The following is a 26,405-nucleotide window of genomic DNA, read 5'->3' on the forward strand; positions in this document are numbered from 1 at the left end:
GTTACTAGGTTTGGTTCTTTTTGTACTCTTATTTTGATTAAGGTTCTCAAGTAGAGCTAAGTGCCATGGGGGTGCACTTGTGGCAGGTTTTTTTTTTTTTTTTTTTTTTTTTTTTTTTTTTTTTTTGAAAAGCAGTTACCTTGGTCAGCCTGGCTTTCTTTGTGGTTTAATGTAATGGCACAGGTCATTTAGTATTGCTTTATCTCAAGAGATTCAAGTGTATTCTCTCTGGTGTATCAGTCTGTTTAATCTGAAGCTCTGAGTACTTCCTGGAAAATCTCAGAGACACCCAATGAAAGTAAGTTAAATGTGTTTTGCTCAGAGTGGTGTTAGCTGTCATTCTGATGCTGGAGAAACGGTGTTTTCTTCATTTCATCGACTTGTGGTGAAGCTGGTAAGAATTATTACAGACCAAAAGCTACTCCCAAACTGGTTCAGCTGCATTTTGCCACTCTTCCTCTATACCAGCTTTTCTGTATTAAAATAAACTCTTTGGCAGACTGCTACCTATAGAGACATTCTGTAGTAAGTAGACTCTTACAAGGTTGGATGCAGGAGAGATTCAATTGACGAAGGTGCTTTTGTTAACTGTATGACTTTGAGGAAGCTTTAGAGGCAAACCCTGTAAGGAAGAGCTACAAGTGGTGCTAAGTAGAGTAATGTTTCATCCTGAGCAGCACAAGCAGGACTGCATTTGGTTGGGCCTGGGAGCCGTTCTAGTGTTAGTGATGATACTACTTTTTCCCTGTATACTTTTTTTATTTCCTTATATGTGAGTTGAGCTTCTGCTTGTTTGTTTTTGCCTTCTGGAGCACCTAGTAAAACAGAGAAACTTTTCTTCCTTCTTTACGTGTCTGTTAGAGGTGGGTAAAAAACTTAGGCACTAGGTTTACTATTCTCCTTGTTAAAATGTTAAATCAGTTGGTTCTTTCTTTTTTTTCACATAACGCAGTAGAAGTCACATTTAATATGCTTGTTAATATTTGGAAAACTGTACAAGGAAAAGGTCTAGAAAAAAAGCACGCTAAAACGTTTGAGGTGGTTTCTGCTGAATTTTCTTCTGATGGAAGGGAGAAGTGTGGCTGTCCTGTATCTGGGCGTTTCCTTTTCCCTTGAGATATGTGTTTGTCTCACCTCATAGTTGTGCCTTAGGGATAAATGGCACCTGCTGAACTGCTCTAATGATCAGTGCTTTAAAAGAGAAAGCTTCCCGGTTAGCTGTTCCCACTGCTTCTGATCAAAACGCTTTATGAAGAATGCGTTGGTATTTTATTTTGGTGTTACAGGTGCCAGTGAAAGTGTGGGAAAACATATGCTTGAAGCGTGCAACAACAATCTGGAGATGGCTGTTACCATGTTTCTGGATGGCGGAGGCATAGCAGAGGAGCCCAGCACCAGTTCTGCAGCAGTGTCTGCAGTTCGACCGCACACCGAGTACGTTCTTGAACATGTCTGTGTAAAAATGAGTAGTCTGTCTTAAAACTTTCATAGTGGAAGACAGAACAATTAAAATGCTTGTTCCTTCTCCTAACCTGTTGTCACTTCAGTGTAATATGTGCTTCTTTGATGATCTTGTTTAATTGATTGCTTTAATATTTTTCTTAATAAATAAGTTTTTCTTATTACACAAGCTGGTCTCTCTTGCATGTACTTCAGAAGTTTTCCATTGCATGCATACACATGCTGTTTTTGCAGGCATAATTTCAGTCACTGAAGTGAGGATCCAATGAAAAGAGGGTCTGAGTTTTAAATGGCTCTAGGAATCTTGCTTTATCTTGCTTTTGTACGTAGAGAATTTTGTTATTTTGTTTATGATAAAATGTAGTGAGCCAAGTCCCATTTGAAAGCGTTTTCTTGTGTTGTCTTAAGAGTAATTAGATTTGACACTGGAAAGGCTAGATTGTGTACACTGATATGCAGAGGAAGAAGCAGCTACAAAATCTGCATTAGTTTCTGACACATTGCATGCCAGTAAAGGTGCTTGGGCATGGCAGAGAGTCTTTTGGTGCTGCCTGTTAATGTGCCTGCTTGGGATAAGGGGAATATTTTGAGTGAAAGCTAATCAGTATCAGTCGCATTTGTTAAAAGTTCTAAATTAAACTTTGCCATGCTGTTGTCTTTGTGAAAGTCTTCCACTTCAGGAAAGAGGGAAATAGCTTTTAAAGAAAATTCTTGCTGCTTATACTTCTGAAGCACATGTATACATTTAAACAACTGTGTTAGTACTAACCTTTATAGTTAAGTGCCTCCCTGTTTGAACCTTTTAACAGGTAATGAAGTTAAAAATCTGTATCTGTAGGTGTTAAGAGTTCTTATTTCTAGACAACTTCTGGCACATCAGTGACTTAATATTCAAGTTTTTATTGGAATACTTTCTTTTTTATACTTGACACCCTTCAGGTGCTGGTCAGCTTAGTTTTACTTCTAGGAAGAGAGAAAAATAAGTATGCAAATGCAAAATGGAGAATAACTAGCTTCACAACAGCGATCAAAGATGTGGAGGCTAATAGCAAGGTTAGTGCATCTTGCTGGCGGTATGAGTTACTGTTTGAAACCTGCATGGCCAGGAGCCAATAATTGCACTCTTTAAGACTTTGAAGAGTCCAAGGAAGTGTATACCTCAGGAGTACTCCATAGGCCAGATGTAGAAATGGATTTTCTTGGATGAGCCTGTGCCACTCCTTTGAGTAGATACATGGGTTAGGTAACTGAATTGAGTAAATTCTACTGTTTCATAGCTCTTGTGATTTTATTTCTTCTTCTAGATGTAATTTCAGTTTACCTAGTGTTCTCTGTAAGCATAGCTAAGCTGCTGATACGCAAAAGGAGCCCAGCTATGAAAGCAAATAATTGCTTCAGAATTATATGGGTGAAAGTAAACATTTTGACCATCTTGTTTTACATCCTCTAGAAAAGAAAGGGCCATGAGTTTCAAGTGGAAGTAAAAAGTCTTCTAGCAGGAGAAAGCTCATAGTAACCAATCTTTTTTTTCCTCTCTGTATAGATGAACAGGGGAGGAGGTTAATTAGCCTTAGCTAAGTTTTTTTAAAAAAAACTTTTCCAAGTTCTGAGGAAGTTACAAAAGAAAAAAAAAGTTTGAATTGGTTTTGAATTCTGTCAACTGATCAAGTTACTACAGGATTTGTGTAATCTTCTATCAAGATGTAGAAAGGTGCTAGATCTTAATGCATAAGTGTGCTACGTCCTGCTTCAGTGCCTTGAGTGAGTGTAGAGGAATCCTTGAGGTCCATTTTGACTCCAAATCTCTGATTCTGTGCAGTGGTACAGCAGCTTCCTTAGCTGGTCCGGGTTGCAGGAGCCTTTGGAGCACAACATGGTGTAGTTTGTTTAACACTTAACATTATTATTTCTGATTTTTTTCTTTTTTGATAGGGATGAAGTGCGAGCTCCAATTCCTCAAAAACAGGAAATTTTAGTAGAGCCTGAGCCCTTGTTTGGAGGTAGGCTTGTGTTCTTATTTCATTTTTTGTTTTCTTTAAGTACCCTGAAATGATTTTTATATGATGAGAAAAATTTCATGAATATGAAGAAAGCAGTGTGTCTATTTTTATTTGCGCTTTTGCCCTATTGCAACTCTTCAGCAATCTAATATGATTGCATACATGGAAATATAGTGATGTTTAAAATCTTCTGTGTTAGAGATGCTGTATTCCCAGTGGTGTCAATTTGCTGACTCCTTTTTTTGAGAGGACTTTTTGAGGCTCCAGCCAGTTAGCAATATTGAGTACACATCTGGTTCCTGGGGTTTAGAAGCATGTGATGCTGCTGCAAAAGTGTCCAGACTGGTGGGATAAAAGCTTGGGATTTGGCTGACAAGTGAAAATGGAGAGAAGAAATGCATGTTTCTTGAGGAGATCGAGATAGAAGGGTTGATATTCATGATTGCTTGTCATTTTCTTGATTTCTCCTTTAGGAATTTAATTTGCTCTTCAAACTGCATCACACAGCTTGTTTTCTTGTTTGTTTTCTGAAGCTATTTATTACTTCCACTTTTTTAAACAGTTTTGGGTTTTTTTTGCTATGAGCAAAGAAGTAATGTAAATAGTGTATTGTTTTGCATACTTACCTAAATCACTGTTTAGTACTTTTTTAATACACTGATGCTCTGAATCTTCTCTATGCTACTTACTTCTTGCAGCCTGGGGAGTCTGTCCATTTTATATTGACCATGCTGTTCCTAGCTGTCTATGACTTTTGCTATGCCATCTGCCCTTTTTGTCAGTGAAAGACATGGAAATGCTCATCTTCAAAGTGATCCCATATACGCAGGAAATGTGTTTCCTGTTATTTAGTTCCTATGCTAAAGAGGATTGTGAGGCCAAACTTCTGTTTTATTGTGGAACTGGTTCTCACTTGATCCTATTTTCAACATCAGAGATCTGTTTTGCCAGTGTGCCCAAGCTGAGAGGTGGTTGCAGAAGAAGGTGCCCTGAGGACTTTTGGAAGACATTGCACCAGCTTGTTCCTCTTGCTTTCTTTGACCCAGCAGAGTCTTTGACATAGGTCCGTAGATGCCTGTGGGTTCACGATCCTAAGAAGTGCAGGAGTGTGATCTGCTCTCTTGCCTGGTCCTTTTCTACTCACGTCATACACTGAGCACAGACATGCTGTCCCTGACTGCCCTACTGAGGCAATCTGTGGTAGCCTCCTGGCTCTGTCTCATCCACCACCTCTAATATTCTCACTGATGCCACTTCTATTTATAGCATGAAGCAGCCCAGCAGCTGGAAAGCTACTTCACTCAGTCCTTTCAGCAATAACCTCAAGCAGGGTATGTTCCAGTTTCTGGTTTTAACAGCTGCATATTGAGGTGGTTGAATAAGCTTGGATTCTCTTCCAGTTGAGAAGACCTGTATCTGTTTGTACTCTGCCAGATACACTGAACCACCCCAGAACAAGAAAATTTATCAGAAAAACATCAACCTGGGCTGCAGTTCAGATCTTTACCTGCCCTGGACTTGTAGCAGCCAAGCCTGCAGAGGCAAGTGCTGCTTTTGCTGAAGTGGTCTTTCAGTTCCTATTCAAAGCTACAGTGTAAATTACTCTGGAGTTGCCTGTAAGGGATCGTGCTTGTTGCTAAGCATACAGAGGAGAGAGATCCTTGTAGATATTGACACTGGATCCAATGGAAGAGCTTGGCAGGGGCCAATTCAGCCGAGGAATGAGATTTGGAGAAGCAATTAGAAATGAAATAGAAATGTGGAAGAAACAAATGTGTTTCCTAATAAAGAAGGTATTCGCCTTCTGGGTTTAATTTTTTTGGAGTTTTCATCTACTTAAAAATCTTTTTTAAAAATCTTGATGAGAATCTTGACATTTTGGTGCTGTGACAGCACTGCCACTGCATTTGGGCCTTTGGAGTGCTTGGTGAGCCCATGAAAAAAGGCTAACTTTGCATTATTGCGTACTGCTCATACGTTTTTCTTCCCTGCTGGAGAATTTGAAGGGAGGAAGTGATGGGGAAGAATGGTTCTCATAAGCTTACCAGTTTGCATCCTCTTCCAGACTTTCTTAATAATTTTACTCTAACATCAATCCTACTTTGGATTCCTGTTTTGTTGTTCGACACTTGATGGAAAGTACTAATAAGTAACTATTTTGATAGTATGCCTTTGAAATAATTATTGAAATACTTTTTTCTTTCAAGCTCCTAAAAGACGCAGACCTGCGCGTTCAATATTTGATGGCTTTCGGGATTTTCAAACAGAAACCAGTAAGTGTCTGCTGATCAGTAACTTAGAGGTTCTCTGTTTTTGTTTTTGTTTTTTTTTTAATACAAGAATGATTTCAAATTAGTTTCCACTGTAGACTGTGATAGCTTTCAGTCACGGAGTGTTTTTTTAATTGCCTACCGCATATAAAATGTCATTTTGGAATAATCTTATTAGGCTGTTCCTTGTTGTAGTTACAGCACTGTTTGCTGACAGTCCTCTTCAACATCTGTGGTACAGTTAATGTTGTTAATTTATTTCTGGGGCAACCTTACGTTGTTCTGAAGTGGCTGGAGGGAATGCATTGGTTAATGGATATATGAAGTAGGTACTGAGGATGCTGGGCCAAGCGCTTGACTGTGCTACATAAGTAAAACCATCTCACAGCATATTCTGCCTGCTTTGCTATGGCAAATACTTTCTTGATAACTCAAAAAAGCCCTTTTCTGCTGTAGAGAGAATTAAAAATGAAGAGCAGTCTAATAACCCGTATATAAATTAAGTTTGTCTGTTATTTTTTTCTTTGATAGCCAGTCGTTGCTCTGGCACTTCAATTAGATTTGAGTATAACCCTGAGGCTTCTTCCTGGACTTTGTGAAATGGTTCTAGTGAATTTAATCTCTTTTTACCACTCCCTATCCATTCATATGGAGGCTCTCGAAAGGACAAAGCGTTGGCTGTTGTATAAGCCTTCAAGTTTCATGGAAAGGGATTCTCTGAGAGCCAAACACCATTTATTTTGCAGCAGAGTTAGAGTTGTTATGCAGTTGTTATCACTGATGCTACTGGAGTGCTGAAGAGCTCTAACCAAGGACCTGGCTCCCACGGAGTTAGGTGCTGCCATATGCCAAACTGAAAATAAGTATTTATAATTTCTGGCTTTCCCCTGACAGCTTTGATCAGTTTTCCAGAAGTAATAACCTAGTCAGGTGTTAAAGTCACTGGCAGCTCTATACATTAAAATACAGAATTTACAGAAGCTTCATGCCCTTATTTTTTTTCTGCTATAGCAATGACCTTTAGAGGTGCATGGTATGTACAACCTTTGTGAAGGTTTGCAGTGAAACTTGATGATGCTTTATGGTAAAATTCCGTGAGTGAATATCACTGTCTTGTTATCTCTGAAGAAGTGGCCCTAGCCATAAAAGTCCATGTTATTTCCTGGCTCCCAGGCTTATTCCACAGGTACACTTCTATCCCTGTAGGGATCCAGTGTCTGCTCAAAAATGGCTCATATGCTATGGCCCACTGATGTCTCCTTTCACAACTGGGATGCTTTAGGGCCATGTGACAGTTGTTCCTCATTTCAGCTGACTTGGTTCCATAAAATGCATTATACCACTGCATTTTTAGGTGAGCAGTTCCTGTGATTTACCTTATTTTATATGATCATGTATATGTGGGAAATGTGTTCAGTATTGTTTTGAGAGGAAGTGATAACCCTAATAGAAACTTGCTCAAAGTATGGTACTTGGTATAAACAGTCTGAAAACCAGTTAATCTAGCAGAGACCAAGGTATCCAGAGCCAGCTGTGGGAAGTGTTGATATTTAACATAAACTTGCAAATATATTTCTCCAAGTGAGCTGAATCTTTCTGTGGGAGTGCCTTACCTTCAGGTATTAGAAACATTGAATTAGAAATATTCTGAGTAAAGCTGTAATGTTGCGGAGTAGCTCAATTGTCCCGGTTTGATAGCATCACTGTGAACAAGTCGTGTTCACCTCCACTGATCACTCCACTGATACTTGCCTGGGGTGTATTTAAAAGTGAAATAAACACCCACTGCTTGCAAGAGCTAGGACGAGCAGGGTTTTTTGCCTGCAGTAACAGCTGATCTTCTTCAGCGCAGTCTAACCTTAAGATTGTCGCAGCAAAGTTTTGTGTTTGGGATTATACTCAACAATAAATATGTCTTTTGAGTATTTTGTCTAATTCAGCTTTGTTTCCTCTTGGGGCTGTGCAGTTCGACAGGAACAGGAGCTACGAAACGGAGGAGCAGTAGATAAGAAACTCACTACCCTAGCAGACCTGTTCAGGCCTCCCATTGATCTGATGCACAAAGGCAGTTTTGAGACGGTGAGTTTTTAAGTTTTGGTAAGTTCCCTACGTGGTGGCTGTGTGCAGTGTGGAAGCCCTGTGTTAGGCTGTTGGCATGTATGTAGGACAATCAAAAGGCCATGTAGTGATAAATATTTGATACGCTACCTCTGAAGGTCTTAACTAACAATGGTAGATCACATTTTTATGATGTTTTAAATGCCAATATGGCAAATCACACTTGGTGAAAGATTTCTGCATACAAGTGAGGCCGGCCAGAATGGAAGAGCTAAATCTCTTGCATGATACAGAAGTAGCTGAAGTAAGGTTGCTTTTTGGTAGGTGAGCAAAAGTACTTTGCAAGGGGCAATGTAGTTTGCAGCACAGCCTCAAGAGAAGCTCATGCAGTTTTGCTAATATGACTAAATGATTTTTGATACCAGAGCTACTGAAGTATCTATGTATGGCATTGTCATGAACACACAACTTTATGCCCAGAAGACATGTTCTTGTACAAAATCACAGTGGTCATCTTTCGCCTCTGGTTGTGACAGAAAATTGTCCAAGAGATTGTCCCCCTATGAAGGGGGGAGCTAAGGGAGCTATTGGCTTTCAGTGATCTCAGGTGTCACCTTTTCTATCTGTGCACACAGTTTTGTGGATCTGGTCAGAGTTTGTTACCATATGGCTTAAGGACCTAACTAGTGATTAGAGGCTATACAGATTGGTTTGAGAACTGAGTTGAATGTGTGGCTTGAGGGACTAATAAAGGAAATTTGCATAAAAACAGCCAGTGCTGCTCTGTACTGAAATGCATACTCAGTCAGCAAGTGCCCTCTAATCTCTGCTGTGAAATTTGTTTGCTAGTCTTTCCTAATGTCTTACTGAAAACATGTTAAGACTTTTAGCAGTATTTGCTATGGCATCTGCCACTGTCATAATTAGTTTCAGTGGATGATGTAACAGATTGATATGTTTGATTGCTGTGATATCTTTGTGTTCTTGTTCAGTCCTGTAAATAAAAAAAAAGGGGGGAGGGGGAAGAGGTTGTATATACACACCTTGTCTTGCTCTTTGCAGTAACTCTAATTTAGATACACATACACTTTCTGATATTCATGTTTGCTTTTTTCTGTTCTTGTACAGTTCCATGTCTCACGTGTTGCTCTTCATTTTAAAACTTTCTTGCAAGAATAATCTTTAGCTTCTCAGTTTGTGGACCATTACCCTTTTCAGTTTACCTTTTGTGACTGTAGACTGTTGTGTTGCTTCAGCCTGGGATAACGTCAGGCCTCCTGGGAATCCAGTGACCAGAATTTTTCTCAAAATTCAATTCTAACAAGCTGCTGTTCGCTTCTTCCTTCTCTGTTTACTTAGCTAAACATATACAATAACTAAAAAAAGACTAAATGCTGTCATTTTGATGCTCTTTTATTTTAGTACTACCTTGAGTGGTTTTATTTTTTTTTAATGATTGTTGTGTGGTGTGTTCTGAGCTCTGGAGGGTTATGCAAGAACATCTTGCCAGCATTGTGTCCTGGAGACATATGACGTTATTCAAACTTAGCAATAATAGTGGTGTCTGGTCTTAGTAAGATTTTCATGCATCTTTGTTGTTGAGTGTTTGTTAGGGTGCTCTGACTTTGGTTTTCATAGTACGTAGGTTCAGTTGTCTTTTGTTTTGCCCAAGAAAATTCATTTTCCTTTGAATGCAAAAAAAAACCCAACCAAACCCACTGAAGAACCCTAGCAATATGATGTGAAAAGCTGCCATTTCATTTTAAAAAATGAGCATTGATATTTAACTTCAGCTCCACCAAAAATTGTGTGCTTTGTGTATAGAAAACTTACAATCACTGTATTTCTATTAAGTGTGAGGTTAACTTAATTACACCCTAGGAAGAATGGTAGAAAAGATTTGTCATGAAAGATCTGTAAAAGACTTTATTTTAATCTTGCAGGCCTTTTGAATGCAGTGGTTGATGCTAGATGCTCGTTACTATAGGCTGGTGGCTTGGGGCCATGTAAAGCAGAGGCAAATGGCTGATATACCAGCAAGATGTTAACCTGAGCTGCCCTTTCTCTCCTGTTAGAGTATTTCAGAGAAACTTTGCTGCTGAGGGTCAATTCAGATTGCACAAGGGATTTTAACTGTTGTTTCCTGACTGTAAAATTGAGCTTTGATGCATATGAAGCTTCACACTCACCGTCTCTTTAACACCGAATCTGCTAGGAATAAATAGCTAGAGCAACAGGCCAAACTTACTTTCTAAAGAATGGTTTGGTTTTGTTCTGTGGTCAGATATGTTTGTTTCTTTGTGTGTATGTTGTAAAATACAGTTTAATTTGTGGAGCGTACACCCCAAATTGACCTACTTTGCATTTTTTGTTTTGGAAGCAGATAGTTTTCTATGCTTAATGCTTCTTAGGATTTTGGCACTTCTGTGAAGCAACTGAGTGACATTGCAGTTCAAAATCTATCTATATGAAGTTTCCTCATTTTACAAGTTCTCTAGCTGCTTCCTGCTGATACTAATGTGTTTTGTTGGTTTAAAAAATTTTTTTTTTGCTTGTATGAAGCAAGTAGAAATAGTTTGGAAGCTGATCTAGTTTTGTAGTTGAATAGTGCAGTTATCTTTGCATGCAGTGCTTCTGGACTGTCTAGCTAGGCTGCACCTGCTGATAGACGGTTGGCTTGGGAATGGCTGGGTCCCTCTGTGCTGACCAAGGCAAGGAGTGCAAGTGTAACATAAATAGGATGTATCTTGGTAGACAGATCTCTTATTCTGATTTTATCTTATCTCCCAAACTGAATTTTGCTTGACTAGCTGACGTCTGGAAGCTCACAAGATGCTGGCTCCGCTTTCTTGTTTCTTTCTGCTCACTGAAGGAGAGCAATGAATTTCAACAAAGCCAAACGGAAAAGAACCACACAAAAATTATTAACTGCACGTGGTTCAGAAAAACCAAATGAAAGAAGAAAACATGTTCTTTTTAGTAGTACAAGAGAGAGAGTTTCTCCAGTGGGGCCAGTTCAGCAGTGAGTGTAAAATGTCTTATTGTCTAGTTTGTCTAGCTGGATTGCTGCTTTGTTGCCCTGAGTTGTAGTGGTGGAGAAACAGTGGATGTGTAGAAAAGGGAAGGTAAATTTAGGAGACATGGGTCTTTTTTTTTGCATTTGTCATGTTGTATTTTGGAACCACTGCCTCTGTCTTTGGAAGCTGCTACACTGCTGTCTGAAGCGTAAATTAGAATGCTTGCAAGGAGCAGTTGCTCTGTTCTTATCCTTTTTGGGTGCTGTTTAAGTGCTAAGTGCTTATACCTCAAAGAAGGAGAAGTGGTGGTGGTTGGGAACTGATGTAGTAAACAGTGTTTCTGAAGCCATCAGACATCATTTGTAGGCTGTGCAAGCCAGCTCTTGAGCCCCGCAATGTTACTTTGGTCAATTATGACCAAGATCCATTAGTATAATCTCTATACCTACAATATTTCTACCCTCTGCTGCACCCCTCTACCCTTAAAACAAACCAATATCTATGTAAGAGCATGTTTATTTATGTGTGTGAGATGGTAGCAGTATAACTGTTGTCCTCCTCAATGTTAAACATGTAACCTGTTGCTTTTACAAGAAAGTTAAAAGGAGTTTCAACAGCTGGAGCTGCTGTACAGATGCAAATTCATCTTTACAAAAATTGCGTGTGGAATTTCCTGCTTGCACCCTTTCAAGTGCAGTAGCTGGATGGAGGAGAGGAGGAGTCAGGTTTTCTCTAATGTTAAAAAAAAAATGCAAAGTAAGTGTAGAAGAGTGAGATGCACTTCTAGGTATGCTAGTTACATATTTTTGAGTTTCTTCATTTAGTCACATAAGGATTACATTGGAACACAGGACTAAGGCAATGTGATTAACTGACGTTGCATATTGACGAGTGTTCCCTTTAATTTTGGCTGGTACCTCTAGGCCTCATCTTAAACTGATTGCCTAGAATTAGTTCTCAAATCCCACAGTTAGTTCAAGATATTTTTTTTTTAAATAAAAGCATAATGAGTGTATTTAAAACCATGATCAGTTATGTAGGTCTCACCTGCCTCATTTTTCCCTTCTGATAACCAAATACAGGTTTCTCACAGCCTGTATTGATGCCTGTGTGAACAGAATGAATATTCCACACTATTACATTCATATTTTTTTCTAAACATTTTTCCTTTGAATAAAATAAAAAATGTTTGCAGGTTCCTTGGCTGTGCAGAATGTATTTTGTAGACCAAGATCCTCTGAACAATGAGCAAGCTTCTAGTTTCGTATTTACAGATTTACCAAGGGCATTGAGGCTTACACTAAGTGGATGGGGTTCATGCAGCTGTCTTGCATCAGACAGACCAACTGTTGGTCTGTCTGTTTGGTTTGGAGAACAAACTACCACCAAAAACAGCAAAATCTTTTGTAACGTTCTGATTACTTGAATTTGCTGTTGAGTGCCTTGCCAGCAGGATAGTGAATGCACTTATGGATATATGCATACTTCTTAAAAAAAGGAAGGGACATTCATTTGCTAGTTCCAGTCTCTCCAGGTGGTAAGAGCATTCCTGCTGTTGATATAGCCCTCTTTTTTTCAACAGGTATGGCAATTCAGCGATCAGAATTACATTCTTGATCGAACTCCTACCATTATCTTGCCACCAAGCAATCAGACTATGCCAGCTTTGACTCAAACCAGTAAGATTTCTTCCTGCGCCTTCCCGTCTTCCTCCCAACTTGCAGTCTGGATAAGGAGCATCAAAAAAGGATGCCTAATTTGGCAGTTGCACAGTAATAGCGTAACTCAAAACTTTGAAAGAGAGGGGAAAAAAGAACAAACAAAACAAATAAGAGAGAGGAGGTCCTATTGCATTTATGCATATCCTCTGTCAATTATGCTGTCTACCAAAGTAGAAGATGATCCACAGGTTTATCTCTGGAGTGAGCAGGTCTTTCCTCTTTTGTCAGATTGGTGTGGTTGACTACACTCTTCCCTGAACAAGTACATAATTCACTGTCTTTCCCCACAACTTGCTTCCCCACTCCGCTGCCAAAGCTGCTTTTCCCACTCTGTGCTTGGCTTGTTGGACTCCAGCAGCTCTGTTCATCGATGTGATTCTGTAATTTAACCGATCTCATTTAAGCAGGTCTTTCAGCCCTGCCTTCTGTTTTGTGGATGCCTTTGCGCTAGCTCGGTCCATCTTTCTTACTCTGAAGGGGTTCTGGTGAAAATTCTGACAGTGTTAGAAGCCATCACTTATCATTGCTGGCATTGTTTGTGTCGTGCTCTTCAGTGTTAGCTAATGAAGCTGTTCTCTCTGCTTACAGGCCAAGGAGTGCGGTCAGATGCAGAACAAATGGCTCATGATAAACATTCAGAATGTGCAAGATTTTGCGTGCCAGTGTCTCAACCGTGATGTTTGGAGCAATGAGGCTGTGAAGAACATAATCCGGGAACATTTCATTTTTTGGCAGGTAGAATCATAGAAATTTAGCAGAGCCACACCGGTAACTTGATGTCCTTATAGGTGGGACAGTGAAAACAGATTGCTGTGACTGTAACGGCACTACTGTGGTTCTCTTGGAGAACTGCAGAGATTGTGGATATGCATTTTAATGCCTAAGCAGCCTTTTACTTCTGATTCAAAATGTTATTGTTTAACCGCTAATACATGCACTGTTAGAGATGCATGTTGAACTTGTAGAATTTGCTGAGACTTGTGTGTACCATTTGTAGCATACACTGTAAAACAGAGAAAAGCTAAGTACATTTTCATGATGTTCCGTCTCCACTCAGTAACTTGCTTTCATTGTGGTGTTTTGTAGGTGTATCACGACAGCGAGGAGGGACAGAGGTACATACAATTTTATAAATTAGCAGACTTCCCTTATGTCTCCATCCTGGATCCCAGGACAGGTAAGATAAGTGACAGTTACCTGGGCTGGCAGTTGTGGGCTAGAATACTGTCATCTTTAGCAGTGTGCAACTGAAGCGTCTTGGTTACTGTATTTGTCCTGTGAGACATCTCGTCCCTGAAGAAATGAAATAGTAACTTCTGGAGGAGCTAAAGGGAGAAAACTCCCAAGCCTTTCTGAAATGCTGTTTGATTATGGTGCTTGGTACAGTTTATCAAGTATTTTGTGTAGAAATTGAAAATAGTACCACCTCGTGGTGATACTCTGAAATCAACATTTTTTTGTAAATGGTCTTACAAAAGCTACTTGAAATCTTGTGATAAACTATCTTAAAATATTCGTAAGGTCACTTACCCATTACATGAATACAAATCTGCAATCCCATTCCTATCACAGTAGCTTAGTGAGGCTTAGCGATGGCTGATTAAATTGCATCTGAATTTTCAAATACCAATTTGATTGTTCAGTTAAAAAAAAAGACAAATGTCTACCTTCTTCATTGCTTTTGAGATTGGACTGTTTTCTTTTGTATGCCTGCACCCTTGCCTTTTCTGTCATCATAGAAGGCTACTGTATTAATGGTTTGGACTCATGCTTCTCAGGAAATGAAGTAATAGTTTCTTTAATCAGAGCTGAAGTTTCTTGCTGCTTGACTTAACCATCTCAAAACATTTTTTGTTGCTGTTGAAACTGAAGTTAAGATACTCTTCTTAGCACTAATGGAAGCAAATGCTGTTTACCAGGGTGCGGAACTGAAGCAGACAAGGATGTATAACTTCTTCATAAAATTAGTATTTTGTGTTTTTCAATTTTGATGTCCAGTTCACCCTTGTGAATGCATATTTTCTTAGAAGAGAACAGAAAATAAGGCTTTTCAAATGGGTAGAGGGAGGAAGCTTCGTAATTATCAGGTGGCGGCTTGTAGGCAGCTGCAGTTCCACAAATGTGGATTCTTGAGTAGAACGTGCATAGAAGTGAGCTGATGTTTTTAAAAGCTAAGCTGCAGTCTTTGGTGAGTTGTTGCTGAAAGTAGAGTTCATGATGCCTTATATTTCCTAGGCCAGAAACTAGTGGAGTGGCACCAACTGGACGTGACGTCTTTCTTGGACCAAGTGACCGGGTTCCTGAGTGAGCATGGACAGCTGGACGGGCATTCTACCAACCCTCCCCAAAAATGTTCTCGTTCGGTAAGTAAGAGGCCCTCTGGGAGGACTGCAGAAACCTGAAAGAAAATCTGGTATGTCTGTATCCAGCTGTACTGGTTTCCAATTCAGTAGTGTATGAACAGACTTCATGAGTTAGTGGAAGAGTATGCAAAAAATGAAGGTGGTGCACTAGGGAGTGCTTTCTACCTCGATAGCTATTTTTGTTATGCAGTTTACACTTACATCATTTGCTTTGGGTTTAACAGTCACAGGACTGTGTGTGTGTGTGTGTGTGAGAGAGAGAGAGAGAGAGAGAGAGAGAGAGAGAGAGAGAGAAAAGAAGATATATTACTCCATGTGAAGCTCCAAGGAGGAATCATTAAGCAGTTACAGAATGGCTAGCTTTCCATGCTGTTTGTTCATGACAGTTTTAGTAGTTTCCCTTTAGAACATTTGATAGCATCCCGATTTTCAGTACATCTGAAAGTATTTTTATGCATTTTTCTTATGTCTGTGTTCAACAGGAGAGCCTCATTGATGCCAGTGAGGACAGCCAGCTGGAAGCAGCTATCAGAGCTTCATTACAGGAGACACATTTTGATTCCTCACAGGCCAAGCAGGAGAGCCGATCAGATGAGGAATCTGAGTCAGAGCTTTTCTCTGGAAGTGAAGAGTTTATTTCTGTTTGCGGATCTGAGGAGGAAGAGGAATCGGAGAATCCTGCCAAGTTGAGGAAGTCTCCACACAAGGACTTGGGGTATAAAAAAGAGGAGAGCCGGAGGCCTCAGCCTGAGCCCCCTGCAAGGACTGAGCCTGGGACAACATCAAATCACAGAGTACTGCCCTGCATTGATGCAGGGGTACTGGAGGAGCCAGCTGACAAGCCTGAAAGTATGTTGCAGGGCCTAGATGTGAATGGTGAGTGGCCACAGTATTTTTTTTTTTTTTTATAGTGACCTGTGTTTCGCTTTTTTTCTGAAAACTGATATACTCTGACAAGCATAGTTTCAGCCCTTGTTTTGAAAAGCTAAACCTTTCCTTCTGTTTTGCTCCCTCCTTGACGCTGGATGTTTGGATGATTCACTTTGCCAGCAAATCACACTTTGACGTAGTGATTTCATGTTAGTCACTGAGCTCATGTTTCTTGTAGTTTGAGACCTTGTTGTTGAATGAAATTCTCATGGATGTGATGCAGGTAGCTGTGACAGGGTTTCTACCAGTGTGGTAGAAGTGAAATAATGTCAGCTCCGCCTCGTGCCTGGCTTGTCTGCCTTGAGGGTCTGGACTTTCACTTACACAAACAAATCCCAGGAGTCGGTGTTCCTCCTTGCAGTTGTGAGCTGGGATGCAGCACTGTGAGGTGCTCACAAAGGCAGAGGTAGCACAGTGTGCTTTTCTCTGGGAATCCAGACTGCTTCAGTCACTACTGTGAACCCTGTGAAGTCTTGTGTATGTTTTAAACATGTGCAGTACAAGTATATCTTCAGAGACTGAAACCTTGTGTGCTAAAAAATTTTGTGTTTGTCTCCAGTCCCTAACCCTACTCTTCTATGCAGTAAAGTGTGCCACAAAAAAAAACTGCAGAAGAGCTCAATTCAGCTGCCTTGTTGTTTGTTAACTTCTAGTAACTCCCTTTTTACTAGGACCAAAGGCACAGCTGATGCTAAGGTATCCAGATGGAAAGAGAGAACAAATTTCACTGCCCGAACAAGCTAAACTTCTGGTAAGTGGAGTTAATTGGAATTCCTAGTTTGAGTACAGGAGAGCTGAAACTGGAGAACTTATTTTCCTGTGGTGGCACCAATGAAATCATTAAATTAGTAAAACACTCTCAGCTCATTCATTTATCTGTCCTGTAAATGGAAAAGTAAAATCATTGTCAGTGGTCAGACAGTGGCAAAATCAAAGACAAAGCTCTTCATTCTTGTTCTCCATGTCTTTCACCAAGCTTCCACACTCCCTTCTGGATGTGGATGACAGTAGAGTTTCTCCCTCATTCTTCCCAAAACAGATATTTTCACAATACTATATAATTGCTGTTCATCAAGCGTCCTTCTCAACTATTTCTCAGGCTTGTTTATGCTGGAGATGTCCACGTTGATGGTGTTTCCATCAGAATTTCACAGGTCCTCATCTGGAAGCAGTCTGTAAAGAGGTCGCTGTATTCCTGTCAGTCACTATTTTCATGACACAGTGGCAAGTAAAGCTCATATTAATGTAACAAACCTAAAAGCTCCATATTGAAGCCGTAGGGAAGACAAAAGACAAAAGCAAGCCTCATCAGAGAGACCTCGTGCAGATTGACAAGGAGCTTAAAGATAAATGTCTATATCTCTTGAAGATAATGAGACTATACAACCTGGTCTGCAGAAATCCAGATAGAAACCAACCTTGTCTCAGACTCATGTTTTCATCCTTGCTATTTTACCTGAGAGCTTTAAATAGGAAAAAAAAAAAAACGTTACCTTTGGTACACCATCAGCTCTCTCAAAACCAAGTGTAAGGTAGATGCAGACTGCCTGCAGGTCGATGTGGAGTTCTGAGGCTGAAATAAATTCTGAGGGACACTTACTGTAGGAAACTGTTCTGCTTTGTCATAGCAGTCATCTCTATAATATTTCTCAAGTAATCTTAACTTAGGTGGAGCCATGTCCTACTAGTCCATCACCTGAGCAACTGTATCACACCCCGGGTGCTCCACGTGCACCTATGCCCCAAGACACTGGAGCGGTGCTATGACTGTTCATTCTGCCCGAGTCTTGCTCTCTTGCTGTACTCCGTATCGTTCCTCAGCCAATCTCCATTTCTTTGTCCCTGTCTACTCCTGCTTTACCCTCTCATCTGCTGTGTTTCCTGATGAACTTGGGAAATCTCTCTTGTGTAGCATGGGCATTAGCTCTTCCTGATGCATCTGCTTGTTGGATTTTCTAATACCCCATCGTCCCAGTACCCTCTGTATCCTTCCTCAGTTGCTACTGTGGGCAGAGAAGTCAATGAGCTGAGAATTGCTGTTGAAAGAAAGGAAGAGAAGGATCCCCCAGACCTCTTTGAAGGCAGGAATATATTCAAACTTTTAGTAAAAAAAAATGCTGTATTTATTTTTATCAGTATTACCTGACAGAAATACTTCTTTGGTGCCTTTTAGGTTTAATGTGAAGGTAATGTCAATAAACAAGTGAGGGGGCTTTTATTTTGGGGCACTTAACAGATTGTTTTACAACTTTCATTTTGCGGGGACTTGTATGTGTGATGTGGAGTTCACATTGCTTAAATTAATGTGCTGTTATGTATGCCTTCCTTCTGTTTAAATAATCTGTTAGGTAAGGAATCACTTGGTAATTAGCTTCTATGTTTTATGACGTATAAAAACCAAATTATATAATGAAGATTTTGAGATCTGTATTACATTTTGCCTTCTTGGTGAAACAAACCTCTTTTAAGAGGAAACTGGGATAATTTTGTGATACTTTTTGTGGGTTGTTGTTTGTTTGTTTGTTTGTTCTAATTGAATGGCCCTTTTTTGTCTTTCTTCCTTTCTAGGCTCTTGTGAAACATGTCCAGTCAAAAGGATACCCCAATGAACGCTTTGAACTCCTCACCAACTTCCCTCGAAGGAAACTCTCCCACCTGGACTATGAGATCACATTACAGGAGGCAGGCCTGTGTCCTCAAGAGACTGTCTTTGTGCAAGAAAGGAATTAGCACTATGGCCTGAGTTCTCCCAGCCTTCCTCCCCTCTCCTCTTTGCCTAGGACACCAACTCATTGATATGCAGTTGAGGATCATAGGATTGCAGTGCTGAAATCAGGCAGGCAGCTGTCTGGCCCTTCTTTCTCTTCTTCCCTTCTGCTCTAGCAACAATTGAGCGTGTTCAGAGTTCTGTTTTTGTTCTCAGCTTGGGCCCTGCAGAGAGCATTGGGAAGAACGTCTTTCCTTTGTTCTCATGGAGTAAAGTAGAACGGTGATCTATGTATCCAGTGTGCTGGGACTTGAAGTGGCCATAATACACACACCCTTCTTGCTGCTATTCTTATATCTGTTTCATTTAATTTATATTTGAAAATACTGTGTGATAAGGCACTGAGTCACCTCTCTGTAAGGCAAGAGTGTAATCTTTAGTATGATCTTTCCTTTGTTTTGATTCTCTATGTGAAAGGTCTCCATTAACCTTACAGCCATCTTAAGGGGATTTGCTTACCTAGCAGTCTGCTAAAACTTACTTTGGAAAGGAGGTGAGGAACTGTGGCGAGATGCTCTGCCCCTACCTAATGGGCTTCTAGGCTGCATGCATGCTTTCATCATCCTTTAAATGCTGCCAGTGGACACAGTGTTTGTTGTTGTTTATTAAGAAAGCAGGGGTCCCCCCCTCCAAAAAAAGAAAAGAAGACTTGAAAAGCTGTTGCACTCTTGCAGCAGTACCAACTCCTCCCTGCAAGGAGGAGGAAATTCTGTTTGTTTTTTTCCCCTTTTTACTTGCTTTCAGGATTTTACAACTGACGATGGAAGGTGGCACAATTCTGTAAAGACCTTGGGACTGTGGAAAGCATGTTGCAAACTTGACAGGTAGTTGGCTTTTTTTTCCCCTCTCTCTGTATGTCACTCCTGCACCAGGGGTGACTAATTTGTAAGCGGTTTTAGAGCACACTCTGCAGTTGGGCAGGACAACAAGTCCTGGGCAGGGTTCCTGTGATTAATTCAAACCATAAATAGCCTTGTCAAAACTGTAGAAGGAATCAGTGCTTCATAAAAGACTTCATAGCCTGGTGGCTTGGATGCTCCAGGCTGCTTTTTATTCTATTTTAATCTTAATCTGCTGTCATTTACCACTAACCTGGAAGACTGTATTGAAAACTACTCCTTTATTTATGCTTTCATTTCAGCTATGAAAGCTGGCAGCAGAAGTCGTGCAGACACATCCCGTGTGTATGCTGAGTGCCCTGTATTCCCAATGGCTCACCTAGACATCGAGCTGTTGGTCACTTGTTGGTACAGTATAGGTTACAGTGAGACTAATGTCAGTTAACACTGTCATCTGCATGATGGATGTTTAGTGTGTTTATTTACAATTAAGAATCCAATTTAGCATTCTTCATCAGTGAGGAAAAGGGCATGCGAGACCTGCTGTAACTGTTTCTGTAACTGTCAGATGATTATACATGTAACTTCAGTGGCCAGAAGTTTTGTATAGCCTGAAACTTTTCAAGATATTTTTGTGTTTAATTTCATACCAGCCTATTGAGTCTTTAAACAGAGAAAGTCACAGATTATCTCTTGCATTCCCTATGATATAATCATACAGTTGTATAAATTCGTTTCCCTTCTGCATTAACACCTTTGCATTCTACTGCAAGGTACAGTATCATGAAAACAGAATCTGGTGGCATTTTCCTGATCAGTGAGTGATGTGACACCAGATGCCATTTCTGGTTTGTAAAGAGCTCCTTTCACAGAGGCCGTTTCACAGCATTAAAAGGTGAATGGTAAGGCCAGCAAAAGAGTGAGGATTTTGGTGTTTAGCCTCTGAAGCAGCAGCAGCAATTCTAGACTGAAGGATATTCGTAGTACTTCTAGAATATCCAAATTCATGTCTCACACTTGGGCATTGGAGAGTGGGGCAGAAGGAAACCCTTTCTGTGTAAATATGATACTTCCCAGCTCTCCAGCTGGAATATCTTACTGTGATATTTGTTACCTTGAAACTTGCTGCCTCTTCTTCAGTGATTTGCTGCAAGAAAAGAAGGTGGGCTGCCAACAGGAAACAGTACCTGACATCATCGTGTGATCCTTTCTTGTCCCTCAGGCAGGCTGGGATGGGAGCGTGCTGACTTTTCCTGCTCTCCTGCCACTGCCTGCCTGTATACGGGAGGCTTTGCGCTTCCACTTCTGTCTCTCTTGAGCTGTGACTGACTGGCTGGATCTTGGCACTGGCCAGGGTGGGCTTTGCATCTGCTCTCAGCGCATTGTTCCACATCAGCTTTTCTGGTAGTGAACTTAAACACACAAAATTGACTCTTGTTTCAGTCCTACGTCTGTTTCATTGGTAGCTTCTCTTTTTACTGTTCTATCCTGCTTTACTAATGTACATGGGGCTAGGCTGAGGCTTCAGGAATTCAATGTAAAAATAACTAGCGGCTGCGTCAGCAGTGGGAAAGAGGGGAAACGGCATTGCAGGCAGGAGCATGAGCTTCAGTTCTGTTGCTGGAGTCCAGTGCAGCCCCATATTATGAGCCTTCCTTTCTGACCCCACTTCCCACAGCTAGGAGCTGTGGAGCTGACACAGTGTTCTTTAATCTGTGCTTAGCTGTAGGATCACGCTATCAAAACCAAAACAGGAAGTTCTGGGTTAGCTTCTCATTGCTTTTGTTATGCCAGGAGCAGGTCGGTCATCTCTTGCAGAAGGAGCCAAAAGTTGCACTTGGCTCTGGCAAGGTTTTTTCCTGAACCATCAAGACTGAAAGTCTTTTGTTTCATTTCTTGACTTTTTCTTTCTGTTTCTTGACTTTTTTATTAGCAAATAGCAATTCTTTTATAACTGAACAGGGAATGAAGAATGTAGGGAAGAAAATCTACATTAAAAATGGGATTTTTCTTCCATTTCAGAGATGGAGTCAGAATTATTTTGTGACAGTTCCTAATAGTTTGTTCTGTTCCAAGAACTAATGAGCTGATTTGTTGTTCTGTTTGTTCGTTTCTCTGGCATGCTGTGCTTTCTTTTGATATTCTTTTACTTTGGTCTTTGAGCAGGAGGCAGAGAGAAACGGTCTTGGCGGGATAAGTGTCCCTGTGCGTGGCTCTTCTCTCTTTTCATTCCTCTCCCCTTTTTCCCCCTTCTTCCCACCCCAGTAAAAGCAGCACCACAGCACATGTCAGCCAGCTGATCTCTGCTGGTGAAACCTGCAAAGGAACAGCACCAGCCAGGGTGCAGCTCCTCAGATTTTCTTTCGAAGCCCTTTGGAGTTTGGAGGAATATGTTTTGCTGGCCTGAAGAACGTGGCTGAACATATTAACCGAGCTAAGCATAAGGTGTAAGCCACCTGGGCTCAATTTAAAAAGAGCCTTGGTCACGGTTGCTTCTGATTATTAAGTTTGAAGTTCAAATTACTTTTGACAAGGCTGGAAAAGACGCCTTAAATCCCCAATTGCAGAATAAGTTGAAGTTTGAAGGACAAAGCAAATCATTCCTCAGAGTCTGTGGTTTGTGGTTTCCAGTGTTGTTTGGCCATAGTTCGCATGTGTTGAAAGGACTGCCATGAGCAGAGGTGCATGTAAATGGTGGAAGGCTTTGTGGGTAGGGAGCTAAAGAACTAATGTGCTTCAAGATGCAGCTTCTTGCCGCTTGTGGTGAAACCTTCTTTGCATGTGTTCTTCATCTGGCTTGTTTTTTGTTTTGCTTATTTATAGATGTCTAACTGCAGCTTACTTTCACAGTCACAACCAGCATTCAGAAACACAAGGCATGGCTGAGCACCGGCTTTCTCTGCCCATTGTGGTTGGCACATTTATTGTTGGCTTCCCACTCACAGACCTCCAGAGGCCCAGGGAAGGATTTTGGCTCTTCCTGAAGGTACCTGCCCTCATCCAGGCCGACCAGCCAGCTTCAGCCCTGCTGCATTCCCTCCTGGAGGAAATAGGGCAGCTGAAGGCTGTGTCACAGGTTGTTGGGTGTGCCTGCATTGTTTTCATTAGGCTTTCAAACTATGGTCTGTGATTTTACATTTCTGACATTTATGGATTGAGTAACGTCATGATTTCTGATTAAAAAAAAATCAGATAAGCTGACAACCTTGGTATTGAAAGAATGCATGTGTGTGTAATAGTTCTGCAAAACAGAGCTGTCTACAGAAAGGTAGCAATTTTCATATGTAGACATAAGTGGCCATTTTGATTATGCATCAGCATGCTTTCCAGAGCTCACCAGATCTGTCACGTTGCTGTTACAGGAGAAAAATGCCTCTCCTCTCTAACGTGCATCCCTTGTTCGCTGCTGCAAGCAGCTTCTGTTCCATGTGTGCCCCTGGTTTCATAGAGACATTTTAAAAGACCACCAGATTAACTAATTAATTAACTCAATCAGTGTCAGTGTACATGCTCCTCTGCACCAAGCCATATCAGCTTCCACATTTACTACATTTACTGGTGCTGTGGTTTGTACTCATGCTGCCGTCAGAAACTGGCAGCTGGTTTTAACATTTAATAAATAAACTTCACTGCTGAAGGTTTCTCAAATAGATTTCTCAGAAAACTTCCATGCAGTTGTGTGCTTTGCTGTTTGACATATCTTCTGACTATTCTAAACTTCTTGCTTGAAGTATGTTTGAATTCTTGATAATGAAGTGGAAAAGTTAATTCTGAGAATGCTGGCTTTCCTTTCTAGTTCTTTAAAGAAAAAGTCATCTCCATGCAGGATTTCTTTGACTGCAGCTACCCTGCTGCAGGGGGCACGATGAATCGCTTGCAGCTCCTGCAGGCAGCAAATTACGGCTGGTTCTGAGAGCAGGCTCCTTGTCTCTGCTAGCTGGGATGCTTTGTCCTGGCTCACTGAGTTTGTCCTTGCTGAGGGCTGGACCATTGGGTTGGTCTGCAAGAACCCAAGAGCAACAAGGGCTCAACCCCTTCTTTTGGGGCAGGAAAGGACAGTGAAGCATCCCTGCGGCTGGTGCTAAATCCTGCAGTGAACACGTGAAATGCATCTGTTGTTTTTCCAAACCATGTGGGTCTCTGTTACCTGGCTTTATGTGTGGAGGTCCCTGTGAATGGGAGGATGCGTGTCATTTAAGGAACTTGAAGTAACAACTTGTTACTGCTTTTTTTTTTCTTGTCACAGCTTTGTTCTTGTTTAGTCCCTTTTTAATCAAGTTAGTAATAAAGAATAGCCCTGTATGCCAAAGAGAGGGGAGGTAGCTGAAATCTAGGTGGAGAGCAAAGTCTGCTGTGAAGATTGGATGTGCCTTGTCCAGCTGTTTTTCAATAGAAATGATTTTCTATAGATGGAGTAGCTTAAAGACAGTGCAGAACTCACATTCTGAGCCCTGTATTGGCCATCTCTGTTGTTGGACATTCCCTCAGCCACGTTTAGAGTCGAGCTAGAAACATTTCAGTGATGACTGTTAAGGTGTGTGCAAGCTATAGCCTGTTGTTTTGAGAAGACAGCTTTGCAGAGGCTGTCTCTGAGAGCGAGATCTTGCTGCATCCTGCTGTCTGCTCCCGAGCCTGAAGGTTAGTGGATTCCCTTTCTGTGCTGTGCTGCAAGATGACTTTTATTCCCATTCCCTCTTGCCTGTGAGGTGCTTAGTGTCTGTCCACTTCCCATAAATATAGCCATATGTATATACGTGTATATACACACACACATATTTCTAATTGGAGAATGTGGCACTTAACATCAGTGCCTCAGCTTTCCTCAGTTTTATCTTGTGTTCGACACCAGTATATTATGAGTAGTTGCAGATGTTTGGGATTTGGTCACTGTCTAATTACTGTGAGTGTCTGCAGTACAAAGAAGAGTGGTGGATTTTGTATCTGCCTGTTAAATGGTGCTGAGATTTCATGGTGTAGGATAGCTAAGAGGAGGACATGGAGCAGGGGGATGAGGTGCTATTTTATAGAACAGCTTTATATGAAACAAATCTGGGTAAAACACGCCTCAGAGGTGTGGTGTCTAATCAGAGACACTGGACTATACGACAGATGACTTTCTTAGCAAGGCTGTGTCCTCTCATGGGTGAACTTACAGCTTCCAAATTTGGGCTTCGCCTGCTGGTTTTTACACTAGTCACTTTTTCCTTCAATGATGCAACTTCGTGCTGGAGGAGGGAGAGAACTAATTTGGGTGATTTCAGCTCACTGTGCTGGGAGGGACCAAACTCAAGGAAACCTCTGATCTATATACACAACTGCTGCATTTTTTATAAATATATGTAAATGTCCTATTGTAATATTTGATCCTGGAAATAAACTTTTTTCACTAACTTTCTTCATCTCTTGAGTTTTTTATTTGGTTTAATTTCTGACTAGAGTCTGTCCCTGCATTATACGGAGAGGTTTTGAGTTTTTCCTTTGCAGGGTAGAAGGAAAGGAAGTGAAGGACTTCCCTGTTCCTGTGTATCTGACTGTTTAACCTGTTCGTACTCCCCAGAAAGCTTTGGAATAGGGTAACTGTGTCAATGCCATGCTGAAACCTTAAATCAGTGTTCCCTGTCACTCATTTCCAGCATGCACTCAAGAGGAGTGTAATGTGCTTGGTTTGGCATGTCCAAGCCCAAATCTTTCTCGGGGGGGGAGGTTCCAAGGTGAGTGGGGATGCCCTTTGGGAAGATACTAGCATCTGAAGGAAGCTGTTGTGCTAGCCAGCTCTCCAGGGCAATCTTGGAAGTGACTTAGTCTTCTGTTTTCTGCATGGGCACCTTTCCTTGCTATGGTAAAGAAAGAGCCAATTCCAGTTTCTATGAGGGAGGCTTGCTTGTACACTTCTACTGATCTCTTCAAACCAGCTTAAGAAAACATTTCCCATTCTGACTGAGTTGAGAATGCGATTTCGCCACAGGCGGGGAGCTGTGGGATAGATTCATAAGGTGTATCTCACTTTCTTTTTTCATGTTCTTTTCCTTTCAGCAGATCCAACTTTCAGCCTTCTGACTTTTAATGGGATTGGTTTATCTCATCGGAAGCAGTAATTTTGTGAAATACCTGAGGAAGTTAAAGCAAATGCCGTATTGTCCAGGTACAGCATGTTGGTGTTTCTTCAGTCTGGGTTCTAACCCCAAACTCAGCACAGATCAAAGGAGGTCACCTTGGGCAGTGAATGTGCCCACCCTTGGGTGAGTTTTAGTGCTGGAAGCAGAGTTATGGATGCTACCAGGTGGAGTGGGAGAGCTGGAGTGAAACTATGAGAGTGGAACTACACTTGGCAGCACCTTGGCTGGGTGACATGGCAGAAAGTTATCTGACTAATTGCTGCACTTACACTTTCATGATCACTTTCTTATTCTGAGGGAGCTCATGGTGCTCATGAGGCTTCTCCATTCCATGCTAAAATTAGCTCTTTTTTTTTGTTATTATTAGAGAATTGAGCTGCAGTGGCTGTAAAGATAGCATTCTTGGGATAAAGATCGGTTGACGTCTCATGCTGAGTGGCTGTGGGGTGTGATTGACCGTTGTGTGTGGGAAGCTTGTTGCCGTGACGTAGAGGACATGAGATAAGATTGCAACACATTTTCTTCCAGTAAAGTAAAAAATGCTTCCTCTCAACGTAAAAAGCAGGGAAAGGAGAAATGGAATGATTCTCTGCTGTCAGGTGTCCTACATGAGAGTGCTTACTCTTTACTGCTCGTCTGCCGTGTGGAGCCTGAGGGCTACAGCTGTTTTCTATTTCCCTGGTGACGCGGTGTACTCGGGCAGGTTTTATAATCTCAGTGTCCCTGTCCTAGTCGGTTTGAAAGCAGAAAAAGCCATTTTGAACCACGCTGGGCAATACCACTTCCACACATTACCCTAGGTAGAGCAGGTTGGGTTATATACCACTTCCAAATGTTGTCCACTTGCAATAATTACACTATCC

General features: G+C 41.1%; 1 protein-coding gene across 3 annotated transcripts in view; it reads left to right on the forward strand.

Annotated features, from left to right (window-relative positions):
- UBXN7 (UBX domain protein 7) overlaps positions 1-24,820 on the forward strand; it is a 26,774-nt gene extending 1,954 nt beyond the window's left edge. For 2 of the 3 annotated variants that reach the window (XM_021397303.1, XM_021397304.1), the window contains 10 exons: positions 1,287-1,434; positions 3,394-3,461; positions 5,669-5,734; positions 7,698-7,810; positions 13,116-13,262; positions 13,614-13,704; positions 14,763-14,890; positions 15,373-15,766; positions 16,492-16,571; positions 18,389-24,820. In XM_021397303.1, coding sequence (XP_021252978.1) covers positions 1,287-1,434; positions 3,394-3,461; positions 5,669-5,734; positions 7,698-7,810; positions 13,116-13,262; positions 13,614-13,704; positions 14,763-14,890; positions 15,373-15,766; positions 16,492-16,571; positions 18,389-18,550 — 1,397 coding nt within the window. In that variant the 3' untranslated portion in view covers positions 18,551-24,820. Of the gene's footprint in view, positions 1-1,286; positions 1,435-2,400; positions 2,515-3,393; positions 3,462-5,668; positions 5,735-7,697; positions 7,811-13,115; positions 13,263-13,613; positions 13,705-14,762; positions 14,891-15,372; positions 15,767-16,491; positions 16,572-18,388 lie in introns of those variants that run through there. The other variant, XM_021397305.1, reaches the window with a different exon arrangement.

The sequence above is a fragment of the Numida meleagris genome, chromosome 4 (genome assembly GCF_002078875.1).
Source record: "Numida meleagris isolate 19003 breed g44 Domestic line chromosome 4, NumMel1.0, whole genome shotgun sequence".
In the NCBI taxonomy this organism is placed as follows: domain Eukaryota; kingdom Metazoa; phylum Chordata; class Aves; order Galliformes; family Numididae; genus Numida; species Numida meleagris.